This window comes from Scleropages formosus, chromosome 10 (genome assembly GCF_900964775.1).
Source record: "Scleropages formosus chromosome 10, fSclFor1.1, whole genome shotgun sequence".
Classification (NCBI taxonomy): domain Eukaryota; kingdom Metazoa; phylum Chordata; class Actinopteri; order Osteoglossiformes; family Osteoglossidae; genus Scleropages; species Scleropages formosus.
Window position 1 is genome coordinate 13793596 of NC_041815.1, and position 26372 is coordinate 13819967.

General features: G+C 45.1%; 2 protein-coding genes across 7 annotated transcripts; one reads left to right on the top strand and one right to left on the bottom strand.

Moving 5' to 3' along the window:
* Positions 1 to 636: 636 nt before the first annotated feature.
* On the top strand, positions 637 to 24766 carry LOC108922390 (collagen alpha-1(XXVI) chain-like). Of its 6 annotated transcripts, none has more exons than XM_029255834.1 (14): positions 637 to 1181; positions 2131 to 2274; positions 3810 to 3913; positions 14893 to 14954; positions 15276 to 15402; positions 15487 to 15603; positions 15902 to 16018; positions 18175 to 18240; positions 18686 to 18738; positions 20110 to 20172; positions 20322 to 20357; positions 20489 to 20533; positions 20711 to 20795; positions 24128 to 24766. In XM_029255834.1, the coding sequence occupies exons 1-14, from the start codon at positions 1015 to 1017 to the stop codon at positions 24136 to 24138; spliced, it is 1197 nt and encodes a 398-aa protein (XP_029111667.1). In that variant the 5' UTR covers positions 637 to 1014; the 3' UTR covers positions 24139 to 24766. The 6 variants fall into 6 exon arrangements, with proteins under 6 accessions (XP_029111667.1, XP_029111664.1, XP_029111666.1 ...); XM_029255831.1 differs by lacking the exon at positions 24128 to 24766 and adding an exon at positions 20968 to 21435 and having other exon boundaries at positions 639 to 1181; positions 3816 to 3913; XM_029255829.1 differs by lacking the exon at positions 24128 to 24766 and adding an exon at positions 20968 to 21435 and having other exon boundaries at positions 640 to 1181.
* Positions 23399 to 26372, bottom strand: myl10 (myosin, light chain 10, regulatory). Its single transcript, XM_018732464.1, has 6 exons — positions 26289 to 26372; positions 25908 to 25983; positions 25723 to 25827; positions 25049 to 25127; positions 24302 to 24350; positions 23399 to 23695 (listed from the first exon to the last, which is right to left on the bottom strand). Exons 1-6 carry the CDS (start codon positions 26322 to 26324, stop codon positions 23597 to 23599), a joined length of 444 nt encoding a protein of 147 aa, XP_018587980.1. The 5' UTR covers positions 26325 to 26372; the 3' UTR covers positions 23399 to 23596.

The following is a 26372-nucleotide window of genomic DNA, read 5'->3' on the forward strand; positions in this document are numbered from 1 at the left end:
AAGCAGTTAGTGAAACAAAAACTAGTTAAAGATGGGTCAGCTGGTAGTGTAGGGTTAGGGTAAGAACCCAAAGGTCATAGGTTCGATTCCCACCTCCAGCTGTAGCAGCCTCGAGCAAGGTACTTACCCTAAATTGCTCCAGTGAAAGGGCCCCAGCTGGATAGGTGGTACATAACTTTTAAGTACCTTAACACTGTCAGTCGGTTGTAAATGTAAGACTTGGGCTGGATATCCGTGTGTAACGTGTTTTTTTTTTTTTTTTTTTTTTTTTTTCTTCTTCCCCACTCTCCCCCCCCCCCCGTGGAGCATCCGCCCGTCGTTACCGCGTTCAACCGCACTGCTCCTTACGCTGTGAAATGCTGCCCTCTAGTGTTCAAAAGCAGCACCACCAGCGGAGACTGTGTTGTAACGAGCGGGTAAAACGGTGCTTCTTACTCAGTTACTGCTGTGGTATAAACAGTTGTCTCCTCTGCCTCGTGTAAAGGTGTCCTTGTCCAAAGTGCTACTCGTTTTGTGTCGGTCGCTTTGTTAGTCCTCACTTGGGGCAGCAGCGTGTCGCCCAGTACTTTCTAAGTTCTGTGAATGAAACACATTGATTGCGCGTCATCGACACACACAAGGATCACAAGCCGGGGAGTCACGGCGCTGTGGGCTCCTGCATCGCAGGGGTTAATTCGGAGCCGCCGGGCTCGCGGTGAGTAGCGGTACGCGGGAGGTGTGACGTGTGCTTTCCCGGGGATCTCGCACCGTGGGACATTTCCACGCGCAGCAGGACAGCCCACTCGGAGCTCGCGGCGGGGGAGGCGTGTGTCACGAACGGGGAGTGGAGAAGAAGAAGATGCGACTGTGAAGCAGGAGTCGCTTCGGCTCGATGTAACTGAATCGCAGGGTCTCCGCGGTCACGGTCACCTTTCCTCCTCTCTCCTCTCCTTTCCCGGCGGCGCCGCGGTCTGCAGTTCGCGGGGGGTCCTCCTGGTTCTGGTCCTGGTCCTAGACCTGCCGGCGGCCTCAGTCATGAACACCGCCTCCCTGCTGCCCGTTCTGTGCATCTGCGCGCTGTCGCTGCGGGCGTCGCGTGGGACCGGCTTCAAGTACAAGTTTCCCGCGCTGCGGCACGTGAACGCGGAGCAGAGCGCCGCGACCCCGCCGGGCGACCCGGGCAGAGCGAGCGCGCGCTACAGGTAACCGGAGACCCTCGGCTGCTGGTTGCGGTGTCTGTGTGTGTGTGTGTGTGTGTGTGTGTGTGTCGCGCTGCGCTGCGCTGAGTGTCAGTGTGACTCGGCCGCGGCGCCAGTCGCCCGTCGCTACAAGTGTTTGTTTTACTCACCGGTGCCACTCGAGCTTCGAGAAGGAGTTTCTGACGGGAACTGAGTCCGGGAGACGAGCTTCCGTCGCGTCGGCACGAGATGTAGCGCTGCCTCAGGCGACGAGAAGGACAAACCCGACGCCGATTTTCCGTGCGATTCCACTTAATTAAATGTGTCCAAGTGCTTTTAAGGAGCCTCGGACGACACGTACAAAGTACAAGTACATGAACGTGTGAAGTGCTGAGCACCAAACTGTCCTTCTGTACAACTCGTGTCCCTCATCTTCCTTCCTTCAGATTCCCGTTAGTTCAGCGCTCAGTGCGTCCGAACAGCCATTCATTTGTCAATGGCATTGAACCTTTACAATTTTAGCTCATGCTTTTCTCCAGAGAGACTTACAAAGTTAAGCTACCTACTGTCATTTACCCATTTCATTTAGCTGGGTAATTTCACTGCAGTAATTCAGGGTAAGTACTTTGAAACTTTGCTCGAGGTGGGATTCAAACCTGCGACCTTAGTTTGGGTGCAACAGCTGGGTGGCTCTAGCCGCTCCCTCAGGTGCCCCTTTCATGTTATTACCGTTTCCTACTATTTCATATTTTTCCTAATCACTGGATTAGTAAAAGCTGCACTTCACAGGCACATTGCGAAGGGCTTCTGTACTCGACGAGCACGTTAGTGTAGCCGGAGCCGCGGACCCTGAGCTCTGGCACCACGGCAGCTCTTGGGGTCCCATCCGCGCTCAGTCATTTGCGTGACACTGATCTCGTTTCTTACTAACCGCTGTGCGAACGTTTAACGTGTCGCGGTCATGTGTCGCCAGCAGCTCCCATGCCTCTTTTAGGAACTGGTGTCAGTACACGGTGTCCAAGACCGTCTCCTGCCAGGTGCACAATGGGACCACATCTCTGGTACAGAGGATGTTCCAGAGCTGTCGCTGGCCCGGTCCATGTTCCAACGTCATCAGGTACGTTGAATCGCAACCCCGACGATCCCCGTCTCTCCACCCGGTTCCTCTCCCTGGCCTTGTTGGTTAGGAGCTGGCTTGTTAACCTCAAGGTTCGAGGCTTGATTTAGAGTGTCAGGGCAGTACGGTGCATAGCATTGAGGTTAAGGAGGGCACCCTGGTAAGAGGCGATCAGTTGTTACAGTCTGGAGCGTTGAACTTATCTGGAGTTGTTTCAATGATACCCAGCAATGTATAGAGTTTAAAAAAAAAAAAAGGTGATCAGTGCACAACACTTTGGATGAAAGTGCTCAGGTGGCAAAGACAATGATGGGCTCTACATCCCTTTTCACCTCATGGGATAAACTACTTATTGGTTTTCTGACTTTGCAGTGAGGAAACTGTAGGAACGGGTGAGATTTTTGTTGAATCACTAAACAAACAGGAGGGATTAAGGGCTAGTCTTCTTGGCACCTTCTAATGACGTCGTCGTCCGCGCATCCACGGAATCTGTAAGAACATTGGAATTGAGTGCTTGTAAAATGTCGACAAACTCAGGGGACAAATATGTTTGAAGACCACATTGTGATCTCGTCTTTAGAGCAACGCTGAAGTGTCGACCGCGAATTATGAGCATAAACACGCGGATGGGAGGGAAGTGCCGGAATGCAGCGTGGTTTGGGGACCCGCTGCAGCCTGTCGCTGGAATGGCACAGTGTCTTGTATGGAAATAATATGAAGGCTACACCCACAAGGGTCACATCAAAGCTGTTACTGCCCCTAGTCCAACATCACTGATGACCAGGCAAACTGCCTTGTGTTGAAGATCTCAATGCGATATTTACCGTAATTTTCACTTACATTTATTCATTTAGCTCACGCTCTCCTCCAAAGCAGCTTGTAACATAAAGCTACCTAAAATTTACTTATGCTGTTTAAGGTTAGTACGTAGCTCAAGGGTACTACAGGTAGAGGTGGGATTCGACCCTGCAACCTTTCAGTTCAAATGCAGCAGCGCTCACCACTATGCTACTAGCTGCACATGTTTGTGGGCTTAGTCCAGGTATATTACTGCAGCACCACGTCAGTTTTTAAAAACACACATGAGTTTGATTGACTTTTGTAACATAAAGAATCCAGATGTGTGTCCCTGGAGGTAGAAATGATTGAACATTGCCGTATTCGTACCTTTTATTGCTTTGGCAGCACATGTAGAAATGAGACGAGTGTTTGTCTTACATTGCTGCTCTAACTCTTTGCTTTGGCCACCAGTAACAATTTGAAGTACGAACCAAAATATGTAGGTGACAAAAATCAGAGGCTGTTTCCCAGGGTGACATAAACATGTACATTACATAGTTAGTTTCTTTATGTGCCCGTGACAAGTGATATGTTTAAAGGTCAAACGGACATCTGATGAAGGAGCAGGATAAAGACTGAGGTAAAAGAGTTTTTTGTGACCAGAAAAGTGTGAAAGACAGAACGAGAGAGTGTTTCCCAGTGGGATTCAGTGTGACCAGGACTGTTGGATGTTCACTTACACGTGTGTGCATCAGTTACAGGACCCTGGTTCGGCCCACGTACAGGGTGGCGTACCGCCAGGTGACGGCGCTGGAGTGGCGTTGCTGCCCTGGTTTCCTAGGAGAGGACTGTCACGAGGGTAAGTGCGACGACATCTACATGTGTGTGACATGTGGCCATGTGACAGGGGAACCTCATGAATGTGTCGGGGTCTGTTAGCTGAGAACATTAACCGTCACCGCCTTCTTCACTTGCTCCTTTCCCACATCCTCATTCCTGCCTGTTTTTTCAGAGCAGTGTTAGATGCTGGATTTTTATTTTTTATTTTTTTTGGGACAATTTATTCTTGTTGGTTATGAAAGCATTCCTGTTTTTTTAGGCACTTTAGAGAGTTGTCCAGTAGCGAGCCTTGGGACAGAGAGCGAGCTCGTAGGGCTACTGTTTTATGTCCTCCTGCTGCTCTCTGTAATGTCCCACCAATGTCCTTCATTCGCATGCAGACACACACACACACACGCACACACGGTGGACAGGAACACCTCTATGTGGTAACACATGTCTGCGCTTCCTCGGGCTGAAACAGTGAACAGACACACAGACTAGACCTTGTTTTTGGCCCAGAGGAAATGGAGGTCATGCACTCTGGTACTCGGCACACACGCTGGCCCATTTCTCTTCTTCAACTGTCTATCTAATATCCTCCTCCAGTCCTCCATCTTCCTTTTCAACCATCCTCCTCCTCTTTCACATCCTCCTGTTTCTCTTCCACGTGACCCTCACTTTCATGCCTCTGAGTGAGAAATTGGATGATGTGAGAACGAGAGGAGCCCCCCTTCACCAGCACTCATCAGCAGGCATGTCGGCTCAAGGGAACTCGGGGAGCCCAGCGTATGGTGTCTTTCAAATGAGCCACCTTGGTGCTCATCCTCTGGTTATTCTGCCAGTGAACTAAATGCAAGGTCCAGGGCCCTTGAGTACGGTGGCCCATTTGGTCCAAGAAACGCCACACTCACTGCCCAGCATGTATTTTGATCAACCGTGGTTTTAATGGCTCGTAGAGACAGCAGATATGGTACGTGTAAACCATTATATGAGAGCGTAGACATGTGGCTCTTCAATATCTGGGAATCTGGGTGTCTTGTAACCTTTTTAGGCTAGAGGGTGGCACAGCGAGTAGCGCTGCTGTCTCACAGTACCTGGGTGGTGTGAGAGAATGTGGATTTGATCCCCTCTCAGTCTGTGTGGAGTGTGCATGTTCTCCTTGTGTCTGTGTGGGTTTCCTCCAGGTGCTCTGGTTTCCTCCCACAGTCCAAAGACATGCTGTTCAGGTTCCCCTTTAGCGTGTGAGTGTGTTTCACTAATGCATAGATGAGTAACCCCTTGTAAGTAGTGTATTTAGCAATGTAGTCACCTTGGTGAATAAGGTGTGTGGGCTAGTAACACTACATAGTATCCCTTGTAAGTTGCTTTGGACAAAAAGTGTCTGCTACTTGCGATGAGCACATTTTTGTGGATCGCAGTCTGCGGTTTAGACCCTTGACTGGGTAACAGTTAAAACCCTTGTTAAGCATCTTCATAGGGAGTTCACTGTTTCAGTGAAGCACATCATGAGTTTGCCTAGGAGATCATGTACACCTTAACAAAAAACCATTTTAATTCCAGACATTCATGGTCAGAGAATGTTGGTGAGAGAACTGTAGGTAATTTAATACATGATAAAATGTGTCCAGATGTTTACAGTTGCTACTGGTTCATCAAGTCCTCATCCTTCTGAAAGTATCTCAGAGGTACAGTATATTGAGATGTGTTTTTGTGGTAGGATGAGGCAAAACAGATTTTTCTTGTGTATTTCCCCAGAGCACCGCAGTATTACTATGAATTGCGTGAGGGGAAGATATAGTGTTGTGTTAATGCTGTGATGCTCTGCTGTAAGTTGCTCTGCATCTTTGCTAAAAAAAAAAAAAAGATGGGAATGTAGTTTAAATCTTGTACTTACCAGTTGGTTTGATGTTTTGGACTGAAGGAGTTTAGCAAAGGGGCAGTATGGTATGGACACACCCCGAGCGGATCCTTCTGTTTTTCCAACCCAGTGGTGTGGTGAAAACTTTTAACTGCTCTCTGGCTGGAATGCATTTCTGAGTTGTCTGGAATGAGCGTATGAAAACCACAATAAACTCCACATCCTTTGTTCTCTGACCATGAAGAGGGTGGGATGGTGACCCCCCTCCGCATCCAGAATCTTGGAACATCTGATGCCCTCCCCTTGTGCAGCTCCCCCAAAATAACAGCTGCGTGTTCAGCTGCTGGCAGTATGATGCGTCTTCTACCAGGATTGTCACGAACCAGGGCTGTTCTGGAAACATGAGACCCAGGATGTCACTGCTGGGGGTGGAACTGCTGGATGCATTACTGCTTGTCTAGACTTCTAGCTTGGATTTGGCACCCCGTTTCTGTCTGCTTGCAACGGAGAGTTGTTCCCACCAGTCCCAACTGTGACAGCGCTGTACTGCTCTTGAATGATTGGAGTCTTGGCCCACTGGTCATGTTCTCTGCATTTTCTCTCATCTCACCTTCTGGGGAGGGAGGGCAGTCCCCAAACACTCACGTCTGTAGTGCACAACTCAAGAAACGCAGACACCCAGCTGTTCTCCTCCGCCACCCCACACAGGCCTCTGGGAACCAGTGCCCTGCTAATGAATGTGACCAGCACCCAGCACTAGTGCTTTTCCCAGGAGTGGCCTGCTGTGTGCTGGAGGAGGGGCCCATGGGCAGGCAGTGGCATGAGCCTCGCTCGCTCCGATTCACATCAGACTGCGTAATTATGGGGCCAAAAAAGCAATGTCAGAGACCAGAAAATTCAGAGTCGAACATGTGTGTGTGCTACTCTACATGCAGCCTTTGTTTTTCAGGACGTGTGCATGTTTGTACATAAATGTAGTGGTACAGTGTGTCTGCGTGTTTAGGGTTTGAATATGTGGTTATGCAGGCGTAGACAAAAGGTGTGTATTTGAGTGCATTTGTATATGGGGTGGAAAGGGGGGGCCTTCCTCCCTGGACCAGGAGTCCTGATGGGTTCCAGATGAAGAGTGGCTCCACCTTCCTCCTCTGCCTTGTGCCTTTGCCTCTCTTCCCTTCACCCTTTTGCCTCTTCACCTCTCCCCTCTCCTCTCCATGGTACCTAACACAGTGGCAAGAGTAAAGGCGATAGCTACCAGAGGCATCCCCTGATATACGCCAGCCTGGGGACTGTGGCAAAATAAGGACCACTTTGTGCTACACAACTGGGTGACAAGCACATCCCATTCCTCCCTGATGACATTTACCTCTGCCCCAATGCACATATCCTCTCTTCCCACCGTCTCCACCTGCCTGAATGATTTAAACGGTATCTGATTAGCAGAGATCTAACCGTTACTTAGCCTGGAATATGATGCTGCTGGCTCTCGTGTTCGGTAGTTAATCATGGAGAAGGTATTTAACGATGAAAGGGTCAGGGAAGTCACATTAGAGTATGCTGTAGATGATGCTCCCATTAGAAATCCACTGGGTAAATCCATGTTTAAAGGCTGTGTTTGGCTTCCATCCAGCAATGTCATAGCTCTTTGTCCTGCGGCAGCAGTCCGTGCGATTCTCAAGACAGTCCACACTTTACTGTGAGCTTATGAATGCCAGTTTTTTTGGTTCTAATGTAAAGAAATATTCTCTTTTTAAGTTGACAGTGCATTTTATTCTGGACACATAATGAATCAATTATTTTTTCTGCATTTGCAACGTAAAAAGGGTGTTTTATTTATCCCTTATTTTTGTAACAAGGAATCTTTAACTGCACTGAATCCTGTTCTTCAGACTTTGGTTGCCTGGTGCTGCTACCATTATGTAAGACCAACTGAGACACTCGAGTAGCTAACTGAAGCATTTTGTCACACATCACTGGGGAGTTCATGGATTCCTTTGAGTTGATAGATCTCCACAATGGAAAAGGTAAACAGATTTCTCTTTAACCTGAACACAAAAATCACCAAAAGCTTCACCTCCTTGAGCCTAAAATCTTTAAAGGTCTATTCATGAATTGCAGCTGGGAACAGTTGTGGAATATGCAAATATCTGTGTTTCTTTGCCAGAGGGGCACTTGAGAATCTGGGGGACTTCAGAATCTGGAATAGATCAGGAGTTGAAAGTTCTCTTTGACGTGGTCTCGGATATGCTCTTCTAGCGCTGTGAGAAAGGAATGAGTGCAGGACTTAGAGAGATCATTGAGGAACATGGTCATGGTCCTATCAGTCATACTGACCTCACAGATGTTCTCAGGCTCCACTGTAAGACTTCAGCATCTCCCCATCTCTGGTTTCCCAGCTCAGCCTCGGAGAGATGCGCAATGTTTTGTCTGGGCTGGGGCCGGGGATCCCCCATGCGTCTGTGTTAGCAAGTATGCTAAATCCCTCCATCTGCCCCTGTATTACAGTGGGCGTGCCACTTCCCAGAAGCCCCAGGGCATCTGTGCATGGGAGGGTGTGTAGATGGATGCAGTTACAGTACCCCATCCCAGTACTGCTCACCAAGAGACCCTGAAGTTGTAAGACCCCTACAGTGCTCACTTTCTCCAACATCAGACAAAATGCAAGCTGTGACATTTACAGCCTGCTGAGTACAGCAATCTGACAAATCTATCCTGCATCACATGAATCTGAATGCCGGTGGTGCTCTAATATAGACATTTTTACATTAATTGAGGTGTGACCATACTGGGTCAAGGGTCAGCTCACTAGGAGGTCTGTCCATGTGCTGAATTGTTTGTTAGTCACCATTATTTAGTGATGTTCAAGGGCTCTGGGGATTTTCCGCTCTGCTTTCCACTGTAACTTTTTGTTTTTCCCTACTGTTGTATTTGGCATGTCTGGCCATTGTTTTCTTTTTACTCACATTTTCTCTATTTTTAACAGCGTCTGAACCTTAATTAATGGTGCAGTGTAGCTTATGTTCATTAACAAAGCCTTTCTTGTTAAACATGCTGGCAAACTTTCTGGTTCTGCCATGGTTTTTTAAATAAGAAAACAAACCCTCAGAAAAGCAATCCATAGTGAGTAATTAGCTGAAATCAGTTTAAGAACTGGTACATGTAGGTCATTGGTTAGGATTTTCCTAGTTCTCTCTAATAAATGATGTCACAGTTGAGCTCTGAGCTCCACATGAAGGCAGAGGAGCTTATTGCATTCTAAAAAGGTCCTGTGTGTCATTATCCTGCTTGTGCTTGGTGAAAGAAAAATGCCGACCACAGCTGACATAGACTGCAGGTTGGGAATGATGGTGTCCTTTGAAGAGGTCAGATATTGATCTAAAACTTTGGAGCTTGCAGTGAGAATGAGCAACTCCACTTTGTGCATTTGAGGGACAAGGCACAGAGCTTTGGCATTATTAGGCAGAATGCTGAGTAAGCTGTGAAAAATGAGAAACTATAGGTAATGGAAGATGAGTCATGTAAGAACCTCCAGGTCAAGTCTTTCCTGGGATCACAGAAGCCATGGACAATGTGAATATTAATGAGATTGCATGTCAAATATTAATATGACAATTAATGTGACCAGTGCTCTGGTATTCTGCCTTCCACCCCCTCATTCTGAACCCTTCGCCAAACCTATACGTCATCCAGAATGAGGCACATGTGTGCGCGTCAGTCCAGCTCAGAGTTTGGACAATGATTTCATGTGAAATTGTAGCGTTCCAATGGCATTAGAGAACACAATACAGTCCTTCTGGAGGAAAAAAAAAAACTTAATTGTGTGGAGCTGCTGTTTTCAATAGCTTCTGCTTTATATCGATTTGTAGAAATGTCTTTTTTTTTTTGTATGAATTTTAACTGAAGTATTACGGTAGTGTTAGTGGACAAAAGAGGGGCGCTGGGCATCATTTTGCTGGTTTGAGGTTAACAAATCATACAAAAAGTTAGAATAATTTTTAAAAGAATTTACATGTGGGAATTTTAAATTCAAGTGGCATTATATGGTCTTGCCAAGAGTCATGATTTTGGCAAAAATGGTTTTCTGACATCCCGCAAAAAGGTTGGCATCAGATATGCACCCACAGCCTTACTTTAGTGGAAGAGAGCAGGGACAGCTGAGGGGAACACTTGATGGGACAGCTGGAGGGAACAGTGAGCGGGGAAGACCTGGGTACAGCTGATGGAGACAGCTGGGTGAAATTCCCATTTTCCGAGGGCATATGTTAGTGGCCACATGACTGCCACTTGTGCAGGTTCTCATCAGGAAATGTACATGTCTCTATGCTTGCCCTTCATGGTGGAGATGGAGTGAGAGATCTCCAAAGGTGGCAACACGAGCTGAAGCTAGAGGTCAAAGGCCGGCCAGCCCAGGAGCCGTCTATCCCTGCTCCGTAGACACAGAGGATGGAGAGGGATGGCACGTAGACACATCTTCACTTCCATTTTCTGTGAAAATCACAGCTTGATTTGGGAAGTGGGCTGTTGTATCAAATAGTCCCATTTTGATTGCACATCTGTTTTAAGACCTGGACACACATACCGAAGAACACCTGGTATATCTTGGGAAAACAGCCTCGTGTCCAGCCAATTGAGACGTGCTAGTCATAACCTGTCTGCATAAATACGAGTACCAATCTTCTGTTTCCAAGGGCTGTGCCTGAAGGTAGTGCTCTTGTGAAGACTGGAATATCCTGTTTTCCGCTGACTAGCTGTCATGAGCACTAAATCAAGTGTACCCCTTCTGAGTGCCAGCTGATCTCTGAGGTTTCCATAAGCCAACTGTTTAATCATTCCACATTATAAATGTTAAATAATACTGCTCGAGGAGACATTGCTGTCGTTTCGGCACTTTTCCCTGAGCAACTGCATGAAACGTGATGCAGGGTCTAGAGACAGCTGGCAAATAGCGCAGTGCCACAACAGACAGCTGATATTCCAGACCTCGGATAGCTCCCAGACGGTCGCGCACCATATCTCTGTTCTAATATCGGGGGCATTTTCTAAGCAGTTTATAATTCTAAAATATCATGTTGCACAATATTATGTGAAGTATCTGCGTTCAGGCCACCAAGAACATGCAGCCTTCAATTATTTTGACAGGCATTTAAAAATTATTACATGTGATGCACAGTACAATTTATATCTATAGACTGCTGGATAATCTTCATATTAGCAGGAAATTAGTTCTCATTTTTAACTGCATTTGGGACTATATAGAGCCATATTTCAATGAAGGCATTTCTCGCTAATAGCAAATGTTGCCTCTATGTGCACAATAATTTGCTTTCCCTGTTACGCCCCAGCACCACTGTCTGCTATGTTTTGGAGTAATTGTTTTTCAGATTCCTGATCTGCGTTTTTCTGCGGAGACAGACCATTATTAGCTCCAGGACTGTCACCTGTGGAAGGAATGTGCCATTAAGGGTGGTCTTGGCTGGCTCCACTTTAGCCATTCCTTGCCTTCCGACCCAACGGTACAATTAACCATAGACGGCACTGTGGCCTGTGTTTTAATACTGCCTCAACTCTGGTTTGGAAAGAAACTGCTGCTCCTTGGGATGTATGATTAGTACGTTTTGTTACTGTTGTATGCATTCCCTTTGTTTTCCCTTTTGCTTCTTTATAATCTTGTTTTCTTTATAGAGTTGGGTAAGACCGACATAGCTGACAATTTGTGGAAGACGCTGTTTTTACTTTTGAGAAGAGGACTTGTCCTTTTCATAAAAGGCCTGTTAAAACTTTTTCAGAGTTGGCTTAAGGAAGGTTGTGGCAGTAATAATTCAGCTGGCAAGAAATAAATTTCACAAGACACATGATGGATTTCTAGTCTTATGCATTTGGTTTCTGTCAGTACAGGGTTGATCCTCCAATGTCCTTTGGTGAGGGTGGCATGGAGGGAAAGCTTCTACATTAGTGTACAGCAGAAGTCTAGGAAACAGCCACTCTGTTAATTATTCTGAACAAGGCCAATTACCCACTTTCAGCCCCACCTAGACAGGGTGGGCTGTATATATGTGTGGAAAGAGGGTCCAGGAGGAGGCAAGTAGAGAATTAAAGGGAAGGTAATGAAGAGTTGTATTATACAATCTGGATAACAGCATGATTCTTCATCATCATCATCCCCTGTCAGATCATCTGCCTGAAGAATGCAATGTGTGTTTTAGAAGAAAACAAAGCAATCCCAATCTGCCCCAACAAACAACACTATCTTAACCACTGTCTCTGGAGGGGCAAGTCCTCACTCGGGTTTATATTTGGCTATTTGTATTTCCTACAGGGCACAGTTTCCTGTGGAACTCAGGCTGTATGCAGCCATTTGCGATAGGGAGTGTTGCATTATTTTGATAAGGATGGCTATTCCCACATGTTTGCATGTGTGTGCGTGATGGACAGAGTGTACACGACAGTGAGATAGTGACAGGAATGGAGAACTGCATAGTGTGCACATCAGTGAACCATGTACTTGTGCTGTGACACATTACTTGTATCCTCTGTGTAAGTAATTTGAAGAGCTTTGTCTTTCTAAATCAAAGTTTAATTCAGCCAATACATTGGTCAGCATTTTCAAGCAGAGCTCCATAAAATATACCATTCACAGAATTCACTTTCTCTTATAAAGGTCATCCAGTGTCTTTGTTGCCTTCAGGACAGGCTGGACTCATATGGAAGCAGTTGCCAGATAGTATGTTTCTCAGTGGGTTGTGTAGACTGCATTTTCTAATAATTGACTCAAATGCTTCTCAAATGCGTACCTCAGCCAAAGACTCAGCTATTAAAATCCCCATTATTCTTCAGATATGGAAGGCAAATCATAAAATTGTATTTGTACCCAGAGTGAGGGTAGGAAAATTGAGCTTGTCCAACATGTTTATTCATACGAGAGCCTTATTATCTTCAGAGAAATTCTTATTCCCCTGGTCCCTCATATCACAAGCTCCGAATCTCTGTGCCAACAGCTTGGGGAAAATCATGGTGTAAACACCGACTTTAGGAGGTTGGCTCTCACTGCATCCGAATCCATAGAGGCAGCTCTTACAAGATTGTACAGTCACTGGGGCATCCTTTGTGTCACCCAACCCTATGTGTTTCCTTACGTTGTGCTGCATACATGGTTTAAATTCATGCAGCTCTAAGTTAAAGTTACACATTATATTTTTGTGCAAGGCAGACACCAATACAAATGAAACTAGAGAAGCAGTGGTGTCAAAAGATATTCAAGTATTAATCAGTTACTTTGACAGCTGCCCTTGGTAAAGCTGGACACCGTAAACTTTTGATGCTACAAACAATTGATTAGATGTGAGGTGATCTGTACGCGTTTCTGAGCTGCTCTAAGAGTAAGCCGGCTGAGCGTCTTGTGATACACTTGGAGATGGATCAAATGGTCCGACTGGAGACTGAACTTCTCCTGGGGTATAGGTTAAGGTCTCTGGCTACAAAGCTCACTCTGCCAGTTCTCGCCAGACCTAATCAACCCTAAACAGCCTATTAGCGTTTCCCAAAAACACTTTGATGGGTAGCAGCTGTATAAGTGAGCATGCCATCAATTTTCTCAATTAGCCTGTTATTTAACATGCTGCTCAGAGCCAAAAACCAATGCTGGCTAGGTGCCATTGTTTACTTCCGCCATGGTCCTGAAAGGTCTAACTGATTCCCTGTTACTTTTAAAAAATAGATTTCCATGGTTTACAGATGAGTTTTAGCCATTCTTAAGATCACCTTGAGCACCACAGTAGATTACATAAGGATGACGTGTCTGTGGGGAATTATCAAAAGGTTTTATTTTATTCTTCATATAATTAGAGTCCCTCAGAGACGGAAGTCACGTCTCCACCGATTTCTGTTGTTTTACTCTGAGTCTCTTCATTACCTTCAGATGTGGTACAAACCTATCATTGTGGAGACTGCACGGACTGACCAATGCAGAGGCTAAGGATGCCTTGTTGGTGGACTGATGACCCTAAATGACACTGGTGTTGGCTAGGTCCAGAGGGGCACATTACCAGCTTCCATGGCTAGCACAGAATACTACTTTTCCATCAGGATGTGGTTAGGAGTAGAAGGGAGGGGGCTGCCACTTGTACTACAAATCCACTGAACAGGAAACTTGGTGCTTATCTCTAGTCCACTTTTGAGGGAAGAGGCAGGTTTAATTGCTCCAAGCATGTAGATGTGAATGTGGAACAATTTGAGTGGATCATGTGTTGAAGTTTCAGTGCACTCATGTTAAGGAACCAGTGCAGTCTATGACAGTGTGGACACAGCTGTACACTGAGAGGAATGTTTCAGCCAGTTGCTGGTTGACAACAAGCATGTCATTACTTCAAAAAGATATCCTAATCATAACAGCCATTGAGCATGCGTTTGGTGTCTCCTGCTCCGGTCTGCAATGTCAAACAGACCTCCATCCCTTTTCCCACTCAGCAGATGTTGAGCTGTGACACTGCATCCTGCCAGTGGCCCCACTTATCCTGAGTCAGCCTTTTTAATTAGAAACATTGGAGATCGTCATGAAGATGATCAAAGTAGAGCTGATCCTTTAGAGAGTGGATGGAAGCATGCACCAGCCTTCTTAGTAGGACAGTTCTGTCATGATACCCTGGCATGTGGCACTGCTAGCTTGGGATGGTGTGCTGGTGTTTGGGGATGTCTGCGGTGGGGTGAGTGTGTGTTCTTAGTGTCTGGGTGCACAGCAGGAGCTGCCGGGGGCAGACAGACGGAAAACAAGCAGGCACTCACAGAAGTACCGGGGAAGGCTGCCATCTGTCCATCCTCTGACACCATGGCACAGAGCTTGTGCCTGGGATCCAGGATGCCTGGGTGAGGAGGACTCCACCAGACTGGGATCTCTCTCTCTCTGCATCTTTGTGGAGTCTTGGCTCTGACACCCATCCAGAGTCGCCACAAAGTGTCTGATTGCACTAAATCTCTCAGTGGCATGTTATTGTGGGTGGGCTGCAAGCAAAGGAATGGGAAAGTGTAGCTCTCTTTAGCATCTGTATTCAGGCTTCGGTCCTGGGAATGGCCTCTCTTACCACTGTGGTGTGAAGCCTGACATAGAGCTACTGTGCAGAATGCTTCCAGCATGACATCTATCTCTCTATCTCTGTTCTTCCTTTCAGAGTGTATGAACTGCACAAGCTACACTGAAATGATTGACAGACTCAGGTTCATCGAGTCCAAGGCAAGTGCAACCATCCCTCCAATCCAGTAGAGGCAGCACAGAGCTGCCTGAGGGTCTGAGTAGAGACCCCCAGCCAACCCATGCTACCCTCAGCTTCCCATATCTGGCTGCCATGCATGAAAGAGTCACGTCATGTTCATGCTGATGTACGTCAGATTTTGGAATATACAAGTCTAAGTCTTGTGGACTGTTTGCACAGTGTTACTGGGGGTCTCACACAAGTTCTTATTACATTCTTAAATGGTTTACACTATAAATCAGTATGTGTGCACAGAGTTCCATGATGAAAGCCCTTGTGGTCTTCTTTATGTTTCCTTCTAGGTTGCTCTTCTGGAAAACGCCAGACTTCCATCTCTATCTGGAAGCAGCCTGCCAGAGGGGTCCACAGACAACGAGGTGGACACGCCAAACCCCACCCCTTTCGAACCCCCAACCCTTGGGCTGCCAGGTGACAAACAACAAAATAATCCTATCAGGTTTTCCCTAAATCTTGCATAAAATGCCACCAGAATCTTCATTCAATGTTCTTCAGGAGCAAGGGGCCCTCCAGGACCAGTCGGACCACCGGGCATCCCTGGTCCACCAGGTCCACCAGGACCCAAAGGACAAGTGGGACCAGTGGGATATCCTGGGAGCAAGGGATCACCGGGTGAACTTCTCTGGCAGATCTATTGTACCTTGAAATCAACCCAGTTATAAAACTGTGTTCCTAAATGTACCATGATGGACCACAATGAAACACTTATGCATACAGTTTGAGAATTTGGATGTACAGTGAAGGGAAGGATTGCAGTATAGGATAACTGATTGAGGGCTTCAAGAACAGAAGCCTGTCATACTTCAACTTTTTGTTGTGGTTCATAATATGTATTTCATTAATGTGCTAAGTGTTGCACTTTTGGGAAACTGAGGGATGAAAATTCTAACTGGTTCCTTTGTTCCCACAGGGCCCAAGGGAGAAATGGGTTTTCCTGGGGAGATTGGGCAACCAGGACCTCCAGGACCCCCTGGACTCCCAGGACCTACTACAGTCCTCTCACTGAGGGGTGATATATTGCCGCTGGGTGGGTGATCGCCATGAGCTCCATGTGCACAACTTGCCGAGCGATGTCACCAGTGGTATAGTATTGTCCTCATCAGGGAGCAATTGTTGACTTTCTGTGGAAGCATGGAAGTTGCAGTTGTGCTTGACACCACCACCTTCTTCAGTGCTGGTTTCTCTTGCTGGCTTCATGAAGCACAACCCATGTGGCGCTGCAGATCTAAAGCCAGTCCTATGTTTTTCCAGACTGATACATGGCTCTGCCATTCTGATCGTGCATTATAGACCAGCGCCAAAAATAACTTGCTTGTTTTAAATCCTGCTGCTGGATTGGAGTATGATGTTCTGTTGTCGTCTTGGCTAAAACAGAGTCATTGTCAATTATAGATGTTTTTCTAGTATTTTTGCTTAAGCTTTTTGTGCAGCCTTTGGCTACACTTTTAAGAAAATATTCAAGACTGACATTTTTCTACAGTATTATTGAGTTTTAATTAAATAGATGTACATTCTTTATCTGAGTCAAAGAGATCCAAATCTTCTATGTATAATTCTGCCCTGGAATATCTTCAACTTTTGTATCAGTCACTTGGCCTAAGCTTCACACATAACAAGGAACAAAAAATTGGAAGAATTCATATTTTGAATAATGTAGCAAAAGTAAATGGGCTGCCTGATGGTACAATGGGACATGGCACAGCTCTTGTGCTGGTAGTTGGGATCTGGGTTCTAATTCAGCTCTGTCTTTGTTGAGCTTGCATCTTCTCACAGTGTTCACAAGGATGTTCTCTCAAAGACACACGAGAAAGGAGGCAATGGTAAACCACATCGGTTACCTCCCCTGCCATAAAAAAACCATCATCAAGAGTCAACTTTGGCTTCATGGCATGTTAGCTAGCAAAAGTAAATTTACAGGTGTATTGTTTTCCATATTGCTGACATGCATGTCAACATAGCTGGTCTTGTGGAAAGATAATTTTTCTGTGATTATTTTGCCAGTCGAGGCAACATTTTGAACTTTGCCTGCCAGACTCCCTACTGATCCCATTTTCCATCACTAGAGAGCAGCAAACACCTACTCTGCCTACCCTGGTAACAAGCTGTGTTTAATTTGGGGGTTGCTGTCTTCAGAGCCATGTCTTGAGCTGCTCTCGGTCTGCTGTAAATCAGGACCAATTTGTAACCTGTCAGCGCTGCAGTCTGGTTTTGGAAAGCAAGTATTACCCCTCAAGCCAAAAGCCTTCTCAGTAAAAAAGATAAAATGGAGATGGAGAACCTCTCAGATCAAACCTTTATGCTGTTAGGGTACTTCAGACAGATGGCCAGAGAACCAGAAATGGGTTTCTGAGGGATTTACTCCCAGAAGCTTCTTTATCATTAATGCATGTAGATAGGTTATCTGCGGGTTAAGTTCATTACGGTTGGTGGGGGGGGGGGGGGTCCTCACCAGGTCGAGCTCTCTACCCTAGCAAATACACACAGTGACAGCCGAGTCCCTCGCAGTGCTGTGGGCCCAGGTTCGGTGCACTTACGGAAAACAGTTGGAAAGGCAGCCTTGTCCCCTTCTCTATCTGGCCGTGAGTCCCAGATTGTCTGCTTGTGTCTCATTTATAGGAGCAGTCTGTCAGTTTCTCATCTTAAGACCAGTTGATTCCACAAGAATGTATTGATAGGCATTTACTTAGTCTCTTGAGTGACTTCATTAGGCCAGGGTTACTCATACACCCTGTAAGAAAGTGAACAGGTGTTACTGCATCGTAACTTCAGAGAGAACTTTTTTGTCATATTGGCATCATATTGTTTGAAATGTCTGAGCCTTGACATGGTGTTCAGTTTTTCTTATTTTATCATTTTATTATTCCTTTTAAGTATCAGAGGATCTAAGAAGTTCACTTTTTTGAGCATGGTCACTTTAATTTTTGGGTAATCTGAGCTGTACAGCTGAATGCTGAATAACACAAAAGACAAAGATGCAGATGAGAAGGTGGAAGCCAACTAAGTGCATCAGTTTCTTTGACTTTTTTTTTTTTTCTTTACACAGGAGTTTTAAATCAAGCATCACAAGCAAAATATTGTCTAATTTCAGAATTGTGCTCGAATTTGGCTGTTTGTATTTCTGGAACTGTGGACACTTTCCTGTCAATGTTTTCCATCACTGCTTTGATTTCTGTTTGAAAAAAGGTGAAGGACTCCAGCCTTTTATGGAACTTGGGCCTCCAGGGCCACCTGGACCCCGCGGGCCCCCAGGTGAGCAGAGTAGGAGAACTGAGACTCACTTGTTGAGTGAGTCTGCGTGGTTTACTGGGCCATCATTATTTTTAAGACATTGCTTTTAGGAGGGGCGCGGTGGCGCAGTGGGTTGGACCGCAGTCCTGCTCTCCGGTGGGTCTGGGGTTCAAGTCCCGCTGGGGGTGCCTTGCGACGGACTGGCGTCCCGTCCTGGGTGTGTCCCCTCCCTCTCTCCAGCCTTACGCCCTGTGTTGCCGGGTAGGCTCCGGTTCCCCGTGACCCCGTATGGGACAAGCGGTTCTGAAAATGTGTGTGTGTGTGTGTGTGTGTGTGTGTGTGTGTGTGTGCTTTTAGCACCTCAACTGCCTTTTAATGTAAATTAGCTGAAACATAATCTCTCAGAGTCTTTGTGTCATGGGAATGGGCCTGAAGTAGTTTCTTCTTATTACTCCCAATTCCACAGGCTCCCCAGGACCAGCTGGAGTGCCAGGGATTCCGGGCATTCCTGGGAGAGATGTGAGTGCAGTCATGAACAATGCAAGACCCCATGTGGTCTGTTGACAGTGTGTTAGTGTGTGAGGCAGCAAGCTTATGACTATCCTGGCTTTGTTTAGCTCCCAGGCCAACTACAATTTTCCTAGTCATTTGGATATGTCGAATGTGTGTTGAATCAAGTTCGGGACATTTTGTTAAAGATTATTTTTAAAAATTCCTTAATTAATGACATAAGCAAAACTCAGTTGAGTAACTATTCAAACTACTGGGACTAACAGAAAGGAATGTAAGATTTCCATCCATCCAGCATTTCTGTGTGAAAATTAGCTGTCTCTCCACACAACCAACCAGTCAAATACTGGCAGAATATCTGAATGATACAGACTCTTCAACTCCTTTCAAATTCATGCTCAGGCTTAGAGATCTGTTTTTTGACCTAATAAAAGTTGTTTTTTTTTTTTTTTTTTAGAAAAATTAATCAACATGGTTCATACATTTTACTGTGAACCGAGTCAGGGTTTTACCAGGTTTGTGACAATGAAATCCTGCACCAGCTGCTGGTAATGCCTTCACAGACCCCAGACACTCCAGTATTAAGTAATTAACATTTCCACCAATATCTGAGATGTGGGACTTGGGAGGCTCACTGTTTCAATGCAAACCGTTCACACGGAAAACTGAGCACTTGAGGACTTGTGAAGACTAAGCTATTCACACTTTGAAACTGATTCGCAGAGCAGCATAGAAATATTTTGGACTGCCAATTTCAAAGTTAGACATTTTTAATCTTAAAATATAGATGTCTCAGTGTGTGATTGGCCTTTGATTTGAACTGTTGAATACAGCACGATAGCATAAAAAAAATTAACATTTGTGGTCACTATAGTTGTTTGATTTAATATAGTGGTATTGTTTACTTGGAGTGGTTGAGTTTGTGGAGTTGCTGAGTTTGTTGTGGGTGGAAGGGAGTGGGTCTGGGATGCCAGACTCCACTGTTGAACCTTCCTGAGGTGTTGTGGGCCTAATTCAACAAAACATCGACGAAAGGCGATGCCCACTTGACAAACACAATGAAATACCCATGTTAACTCCCTGTGGTTGATATGGTTGTTTGGGGGAGGAGATTAAGCTGCTTCCTCTTGACTCATTGAGATGTACAGTATGATGGCAATACCGGATGCCTTCCTCTGTGGCTTCATGGTGAAGTCAGTTGGAATATGTCCTCGTATACAGCCGTTGTTAAGTGCACATGGGATATAATATCTTGTCCTGTGTACGCTGAATGAATGTGGCACACATTCTCATTCTGCTGCATGTGGTGATTGGAGATTGTATTTATGACTCTTGGCTTTAAGGTACTTTGCCTATAAGGTGTTTGACTGTGTGTTGCAGGCAGAAGGAGGGTATTCAGGCATACCTGGGCCTCCAGGACCTAAAGGAGACCGAGGTGAAACGGTGAGCTTTTTTTGAGTTTTTTCTCAAACATGACAAATAGATAGGAGGCCTGGGTTTAATCTTAAGTTTCTTTGAGCATTAACAGAAGGTTTAGTAACCTTTAGATATTTGAGTGTTAAATGAAAGTCTGGATTTTGTTCTCTATTTAGGGTCCCCCTGGATTAACAGGAGAGCAAGGCCACCCTGTGAGAACCTGTCCTTTGCATGTGGCCATGACCATCTGACTTCCCTGCAGACACATGCTCTTCATCATCTCTTCTGCCTAACAACAAACGTCACAGTATTAGAAAATGCGTGTTTGTGTTTGTCTTTGCAGGGGGCTCCAGGGCCCAAAGGTGACCCGGGAGAGAGCCAGTCAGAGGTGAGGCAAACTAATGCTGTTCCTTTTAAGCCTTTAGTTATGTGTGTCTCCCACATTCTGATGTCAGTTCAGATTGGTTTAAAATTACACCACTTTGTCTTGCAACAGAAGGCACTTGTAACTGGTCAGTGTAATATCCCTGAGTGGGTTAAGGTGATGGTGTGGTTCTCTCTGTAGAGTGATGCTGTCCAACAGTTGAGGGAGGCACTGAAGATCCTGGCTGAGAGGGTCCTCATTCTGGAACACATGATGGGCATCCATGGTGAGAGCTGCAGCATCACAACAAAAATTTCACCTCTCAGCTTTCTGTTAATTTCTGAGTTTTCAGTTCTGTCTGTATTGCTATGTGTCTGAAAAGACTATAAATGGCCCGAATAGGTAAGGCTAATATACTACTTTACCTCTGTCACTGACTACACAATGTTTCTATTCAGAAAACCCAGTGGAGCCTGGCTCTGGGTTAGATGCCCTCATCGACCCTGTGCCACTGGCCGCTGTGAAGACCAGAAGGGCGGAGCCTATCAGCTTCTCCTCCCCTCTGTTAGGGGGAAGCCGATGGGGTTCAAAGGGCAGAGAGAGAAAGAGTCAGAACTAGAGCATTGTGCAAGCCGGTGGTGTACTTTTCAGAGCCGTGAGGCAGGCATGCACTAGGCACTGAAGAACACATTCTAGCTCTTATAGGCCGAAGGGAAGCAGGAGAGACCAGGTCTGCCTGCCCTCCAGTCCATGAGTGATTTTCTAGTCAGGTGACATTTGGTCTCTACAAGGGAATTTTTCCCTCTGCAATATTGGTACCTTTTTGCGGATATCATCTGATGGTATTTTCGGGTGTACATTTTTTACACTTCTATGCTTTCTGTTATTTGTGCAAATTTTTCTAGTAACTAGTTATTCATAACATACTGTGCTTGTTGCTCTTGGAAACATTTGTTAGTTCAGTTCAATTCATTTTCATATAGCATTTTTACTCAAGATTTGTCAAGACTGCAAGAGTATAATGAACATTTTAAATTTTCTTAAGACTTCATGGAGTTAGAATGTATTTGAATTTAAAAAAAGTCTAAAAAAGCCAAAGCCTTTTTTGGATAAAAAAATTACTGTAGGTGCATTTTCACATAAATTCCTCATTATCATTGAAAGTAGTTTGTCACATTGTGCTCAGCGTATTTCCTTTAGTGTGTTTTCTTGAGCCCTGTGATCACACCGTAACATTGCTGGAACACTCCTTCCTGTTTCCATTTCTGTCACTTAAATCCAGAGGCTAAACGAAAGTAGCTGGCTGATCACAACAGGCCTGGTGAAATAAATAAAATTTTGTCATTTTGTGTTCTGGCAGTGCTTTGCAGAGCCACGGACACACATGGAATGAACTTTGCAAAGAAAGTCGCCAGCTCTTTTGTATTTTCAAATTATTAACAGTGACATGATGCCTTTGATGCATTATGATATCTGTATGTTTTCTCTGGACTGGATTATTCCAGCTATAGCCAAGAATAATTATAGATTGTGATACCAGTAATTATACAGTATATTGCGATACCAGCTTCGTCCCCAGTTTCTTCCTCCTTCTTTATATATAAATGGTGTATTGTTCTTTGCAAGGCGTATAAGCCAAAAACGCTGCATGACTTTCTAAAGGTGATGTTCAGTGAAGGAATTCATAGCATATTGCTGTCACTATGTGCTTGCTGGCTTCTAAGAAAGCTGGTTTACTTGATTTTCACAGAAACTTGCTATAAATGTTTATCATGTTCATCAGTATTCCTTCTGCCTCAATAAAAAGCATATCTAATGCTAGATGTAATATTCTGGAACTCATCCTCCATTAAACTGCAAAAATGGAGATTTTATTTTTTCAGCTACAAGCAGTCAGGTGGTATGTGTCTACAATAATCACATAAAATTTATACATTTAAAATTTGTTTTATGCTCTTGGACCCAGAAATGAACTCATTGGGCTATAAATTTCTCTCGTTTTTTGTGTTTCATTTGTTTCTAATGTACAGTGTGTTACAATAATAATGAATTAGCATAATGTGTTATTCATTTACATCACCTTTTCATGTAGTTGATGCTTTTCTCCAAAGCAACTTAAAATGTTAAGCTATTACAACTATTTACCCATTTATACAGCTGCGTAATTTTACTGGAGCACTTCAGGGTAAGTATCGTGCTCAAGGGTACTACAGCTGGAGGTGGGATTTGGACCTTTGGGTCCAAAGGTAGACGCTCTACCTAGTACACTCCAAGCCACCCCCGTGCGCTCTGTGTGTTGGTTTATCTGCCATGATGTGACGTGTCCTAGCCGTGTGCAGCCTGCTTCTCTGTGTGAGGCCTGTTCATGAGAGAGTCCTGCTGCCTCTCCTTCCAGTACACCATTAAAAGGGCTTCTGCATTCAATCTCTTCCAGCTGCATCATAGACCAGCTCAGTTGTCAGCCAGCACACACCTTGCCCACCCAGCTGCCATGGTCAGGCTTGCGGCCAGGGCTGTACCTGCAGAGCATAGCATCATTTTTTTTGTCTGGACAGCTGCCATGACATGTAGTAAACAGCGATTTCCCTTTTGACCCTATTGCCGTAGTCCCTCATACTGTGTGCGTGACAGACAGGAAAACCCAACCCCGACAGCCGTTTCAAATTTAATTGGGTCTCGCAGAAATACCTCTGTGTGTGTTTGTGTGGATTGTGTGTGTGTGTGGGCCCGTACTGGATGGTGTATGTTCAACTCTACAGCAGATGTCGAGTTTCTTGCTTCAGCAGCTGTGTTTACAGCATCAACAAGTAATATCTTCCCTTTATTTCTTTTTACTGGCATTGTAATGTCTCTTTCTACAGCATTTTATTCATTGGGGGTTGTGGCAAAGTGGTCTAGCATACTAGATTCATCAAGTTCTAAACCAGTCACAACATGTTAATGTGCTTTCCACACCACAGTCTCAGAAAACACACCAAAGCGTCACAGTGGGTTTTTGTTAAGGTAGTAGAAAGGTGGCGTTTGCAGAGAAAATATGGAGTGCAGGCTGAGGTTATATACACAACAGGAAGGATGACTCTTCTTCTCCTAGTCCTTCTCTTCTCCATGAGTAATGACATAGCACAAGTTCTTGTAGTCCAGGTTGCCAGCGACATCAAGGGGGAAGTTTGTGAACATCTCGTTCACCTGTGGGAGGCACAGTCAGCGCCCATTAGTGTCAGCAGCCAGGGGACGCCACCAGCAGTAGCAAAAAAAAACAATGTCATTGACCAACGGCAGTGATTCTCCCCTGCACTTCCAGTCATTGTCTCTTTCAAACCAACACAGAGAAACAGTTCAAAAATAATACTAAAACTGTTAGTCTTCACTGAAAATGAAGAGAATCTCCACAAAGACACTGTATGCCATTTGTTCTCATGATATGTGATTATATTTTGGGATGTCAACTACTAATGGATGACGAGAGAGAGAGAGAGAGAGATGTGCCACGGTAAACAAAATGGTATATGAGCTCATTGTCTGTGCACATTGCATCTGCTAAGACCTAGAACTGATAGATCCCTTGGCCGTTTGGTTAGAGTGTCTGATCCTTTATGTGCTTCTCACTGTGTACCACAGGTTTCCTGTGACTCACTGCGGGCACCTCAGCACTGGGGTTTCTACAGTTGAAAGTATCCTGTGAAATAAGGCCGACCGATCGTACCGAGAGAGGAAAGAACCCTTCTTTGATGCAGCTAATATGTCCAAAAGTTTGATCCTTGGCATTTGTGAAACTTAAGGGATATGGCTTACCTCTGCTTCAGAAAACTTGTCCGCTTGAGACATGAGGTGGTACTTGATTCTGGAATGAAACAAGGTGGAGGTCAAGGATATGTTCAAGATTAATTATTTACCTGCTATATAGCACACCTGAGTTCCACATTTAGCACGTGCGGCTGCCATATGTCTTTTCACCTGTCACTATGATGGCTGACTACTATGGTAAGATAATGAATTGGCTTGTTTTTCCTGGGAACATCACATAAGAATACCAAGCTTTAGATGGGATCTGTTGACCAAGCAGAAAGACTTTTTTATTTTTTTTTAAATCAGGGAGCACAACACCTAATACACAGTGTAACTGCAATGTTCAGCACCCACTACACTACCATGATCCCTGTCAGAATGCTATGCTGAACTCTTTATTACACATAAATCTTGACTATTTTCTTTTCATGAAATGTTCTGCTGTGTTTTTATGTTAAGCAATAACGGACATTCCGCGCAATCTCACAAAAAAAAAAAAAGATTAGTGTTGTTACACAATTACCATATTTGGACTCAAGCTATGTTCCAGTTCTATGGATCTCCTGCTCTCAGACATAAGAACCACAGCGATGTAAGACAATGCAAAAAGTTTTGTTGGCCTAAGCTTGGCCATACTGGAAATTTACTCTGGCAATAAGCAATATGAGCTACCCAGAGATCAGAAATTTGGCTGTCATAGGTCCTGATGATAAATACAAGCCACCCTGTGCAACTTGCAATCTATGTACTTACTCATCTCCCTTGAGATACCCTTTCCCCTCAGGGTCAAAGATCTTAAAGGCATTCAGAAGGGTCTCCTCTGGATCTGTGCCTGAAAAGAGAAAGACGGGTTTTGCAATATGAATGCCATCAGCTACAGGAACTTCACAACTCGGGCTGCAAATTGACCGACAGCACTTAAACTGCACACTTCATGCTGCAACATGGATGATGAAAGAACTCAAAGACTAAGTTCTTCCATTAGCCAGTTGTGACTGGCAACCATACAGCAGTGGAACATTACTGTCATTGTTCCCCAGTCAGCAGGGGGTTGGCTGGAGTATCTTGGCTGACCGCTGCATCGGTGCCTCTTAAAGACCTGTTTGTCCTGACTCTTGCTAGTGGTAAAAAGGTGGTACTTTGCCAGTAGCACGATCTTTAATGCATAAAACCCTTCGACCTCTAGAATGTCACGAAAGCAGTTGCTTTGTCACATACATTTGAGGAGTAAATATGTCTCAGGGTTTTGTTCATTGAGGAAAGTGAAAAATATGGCCCAAGCCTGGAAAAATGAGATGGACACTGGGGAGAAAAAAAAAATAAATTCTATCATCTCTTTAAAGATTCTGTTAATACTGTTTCTAAAAGTGGTTTATGGATCTTCAGGGAACTCTGGCAATGGCATATTGACACTGAAGGCAACTCACCTTTGAGTTTCTCCCCAAACATGGTGAGGAACACGGTGAAGTTTATAGCACTCGGGGCTTCTTTCAGCATGTCCTCCAGCTCGTCATTGCTCACATTAATGCGGCCTGAGAGACACAAAGCCTGGCTTCACACAGACTGGCACGGGCCCCAGCAGAACACAATTCACACAGAGAGGTGCACCCACCCAAAGCGGCAAAGGTGTCTCTCAAGTCATTTTTGTCGATGAAACCATCTCTGTTCTGGTCCATGATGGTGAAAGCCTGCAAGTGAGAAGAGAGGTCTGTATAGGTGTGTAGAAAATAAGGAGGTGGTGGTGATGTCATTCATCTAAATCAGGCGGAATCCTACTACATACATGGGTGTTTGTTTAGCCTCTGCAGAACTCCCTAAACTTTGTCTTCAGGTAATAAAGTTGCTGGATGTTTTAAGAGCACCGGGAGGGTTCCAGTGCAAACACCTTTTTAAGACCTGGATTGGTACACTCGTGAATTACAGGGCTTGCACGTTGTGGCCTGTGAACATCATTGACCGCATTAATTCTTGGGTTCCACCCTCTCCCACCCACCTCTTTAAACTCCTGGATCTGGGACTGCTCAAACATGGCGAACAGGTTGGAGCTCACCGCCTCCTTCTTCTTGGCTTTCTTTGG

Bases quoted from the DNA above. Each gene is read 5' to 3' on its own strand.
- myl10 (XM_018732464.1), bottom strand. From the start codon at position 26,324: ATGTTTGAGCAGTCCCAGATCCAGGAGTTTAAAGAG. The intron at 25,828-25,907 runs GTGGGTGCACCT...TGTGTCTCTCAG, and splicing joins AGACACCTTTGCCGCTTTGG to GCCGCATTAATGTGAGCAAT. The intron at 23,696-24,301 runs GTAAGCCATATC...TGCCTCCCACAG, and splicing joins ACAAGTTTTCTGAAGCAGAG to GTGAACGAGATGTTCACAAA.
- LOC108922390 (XM_029255829.1), top strand. From the start codon at position 1,015: ATGAACACCGCCTCCCTGCTGCCCGTTCTGTGCATCTGCGCGCTGTCG. The intron at 3,914-14,892 runs GTAAGTGCGACG...TCTTCCTTTCAG, and splicing joins AGGAGAGGACTGTCACGAGG to AGTGTATGAACTGCACAAGC. The intron at 20,358-20,488 runs GTGAGAACCTGT...TTGTCTTTGCAG, and splicing joins CAGGAGAGCAAGGCCACCCT to GGGGCTCCAGGGCCCAAAGG.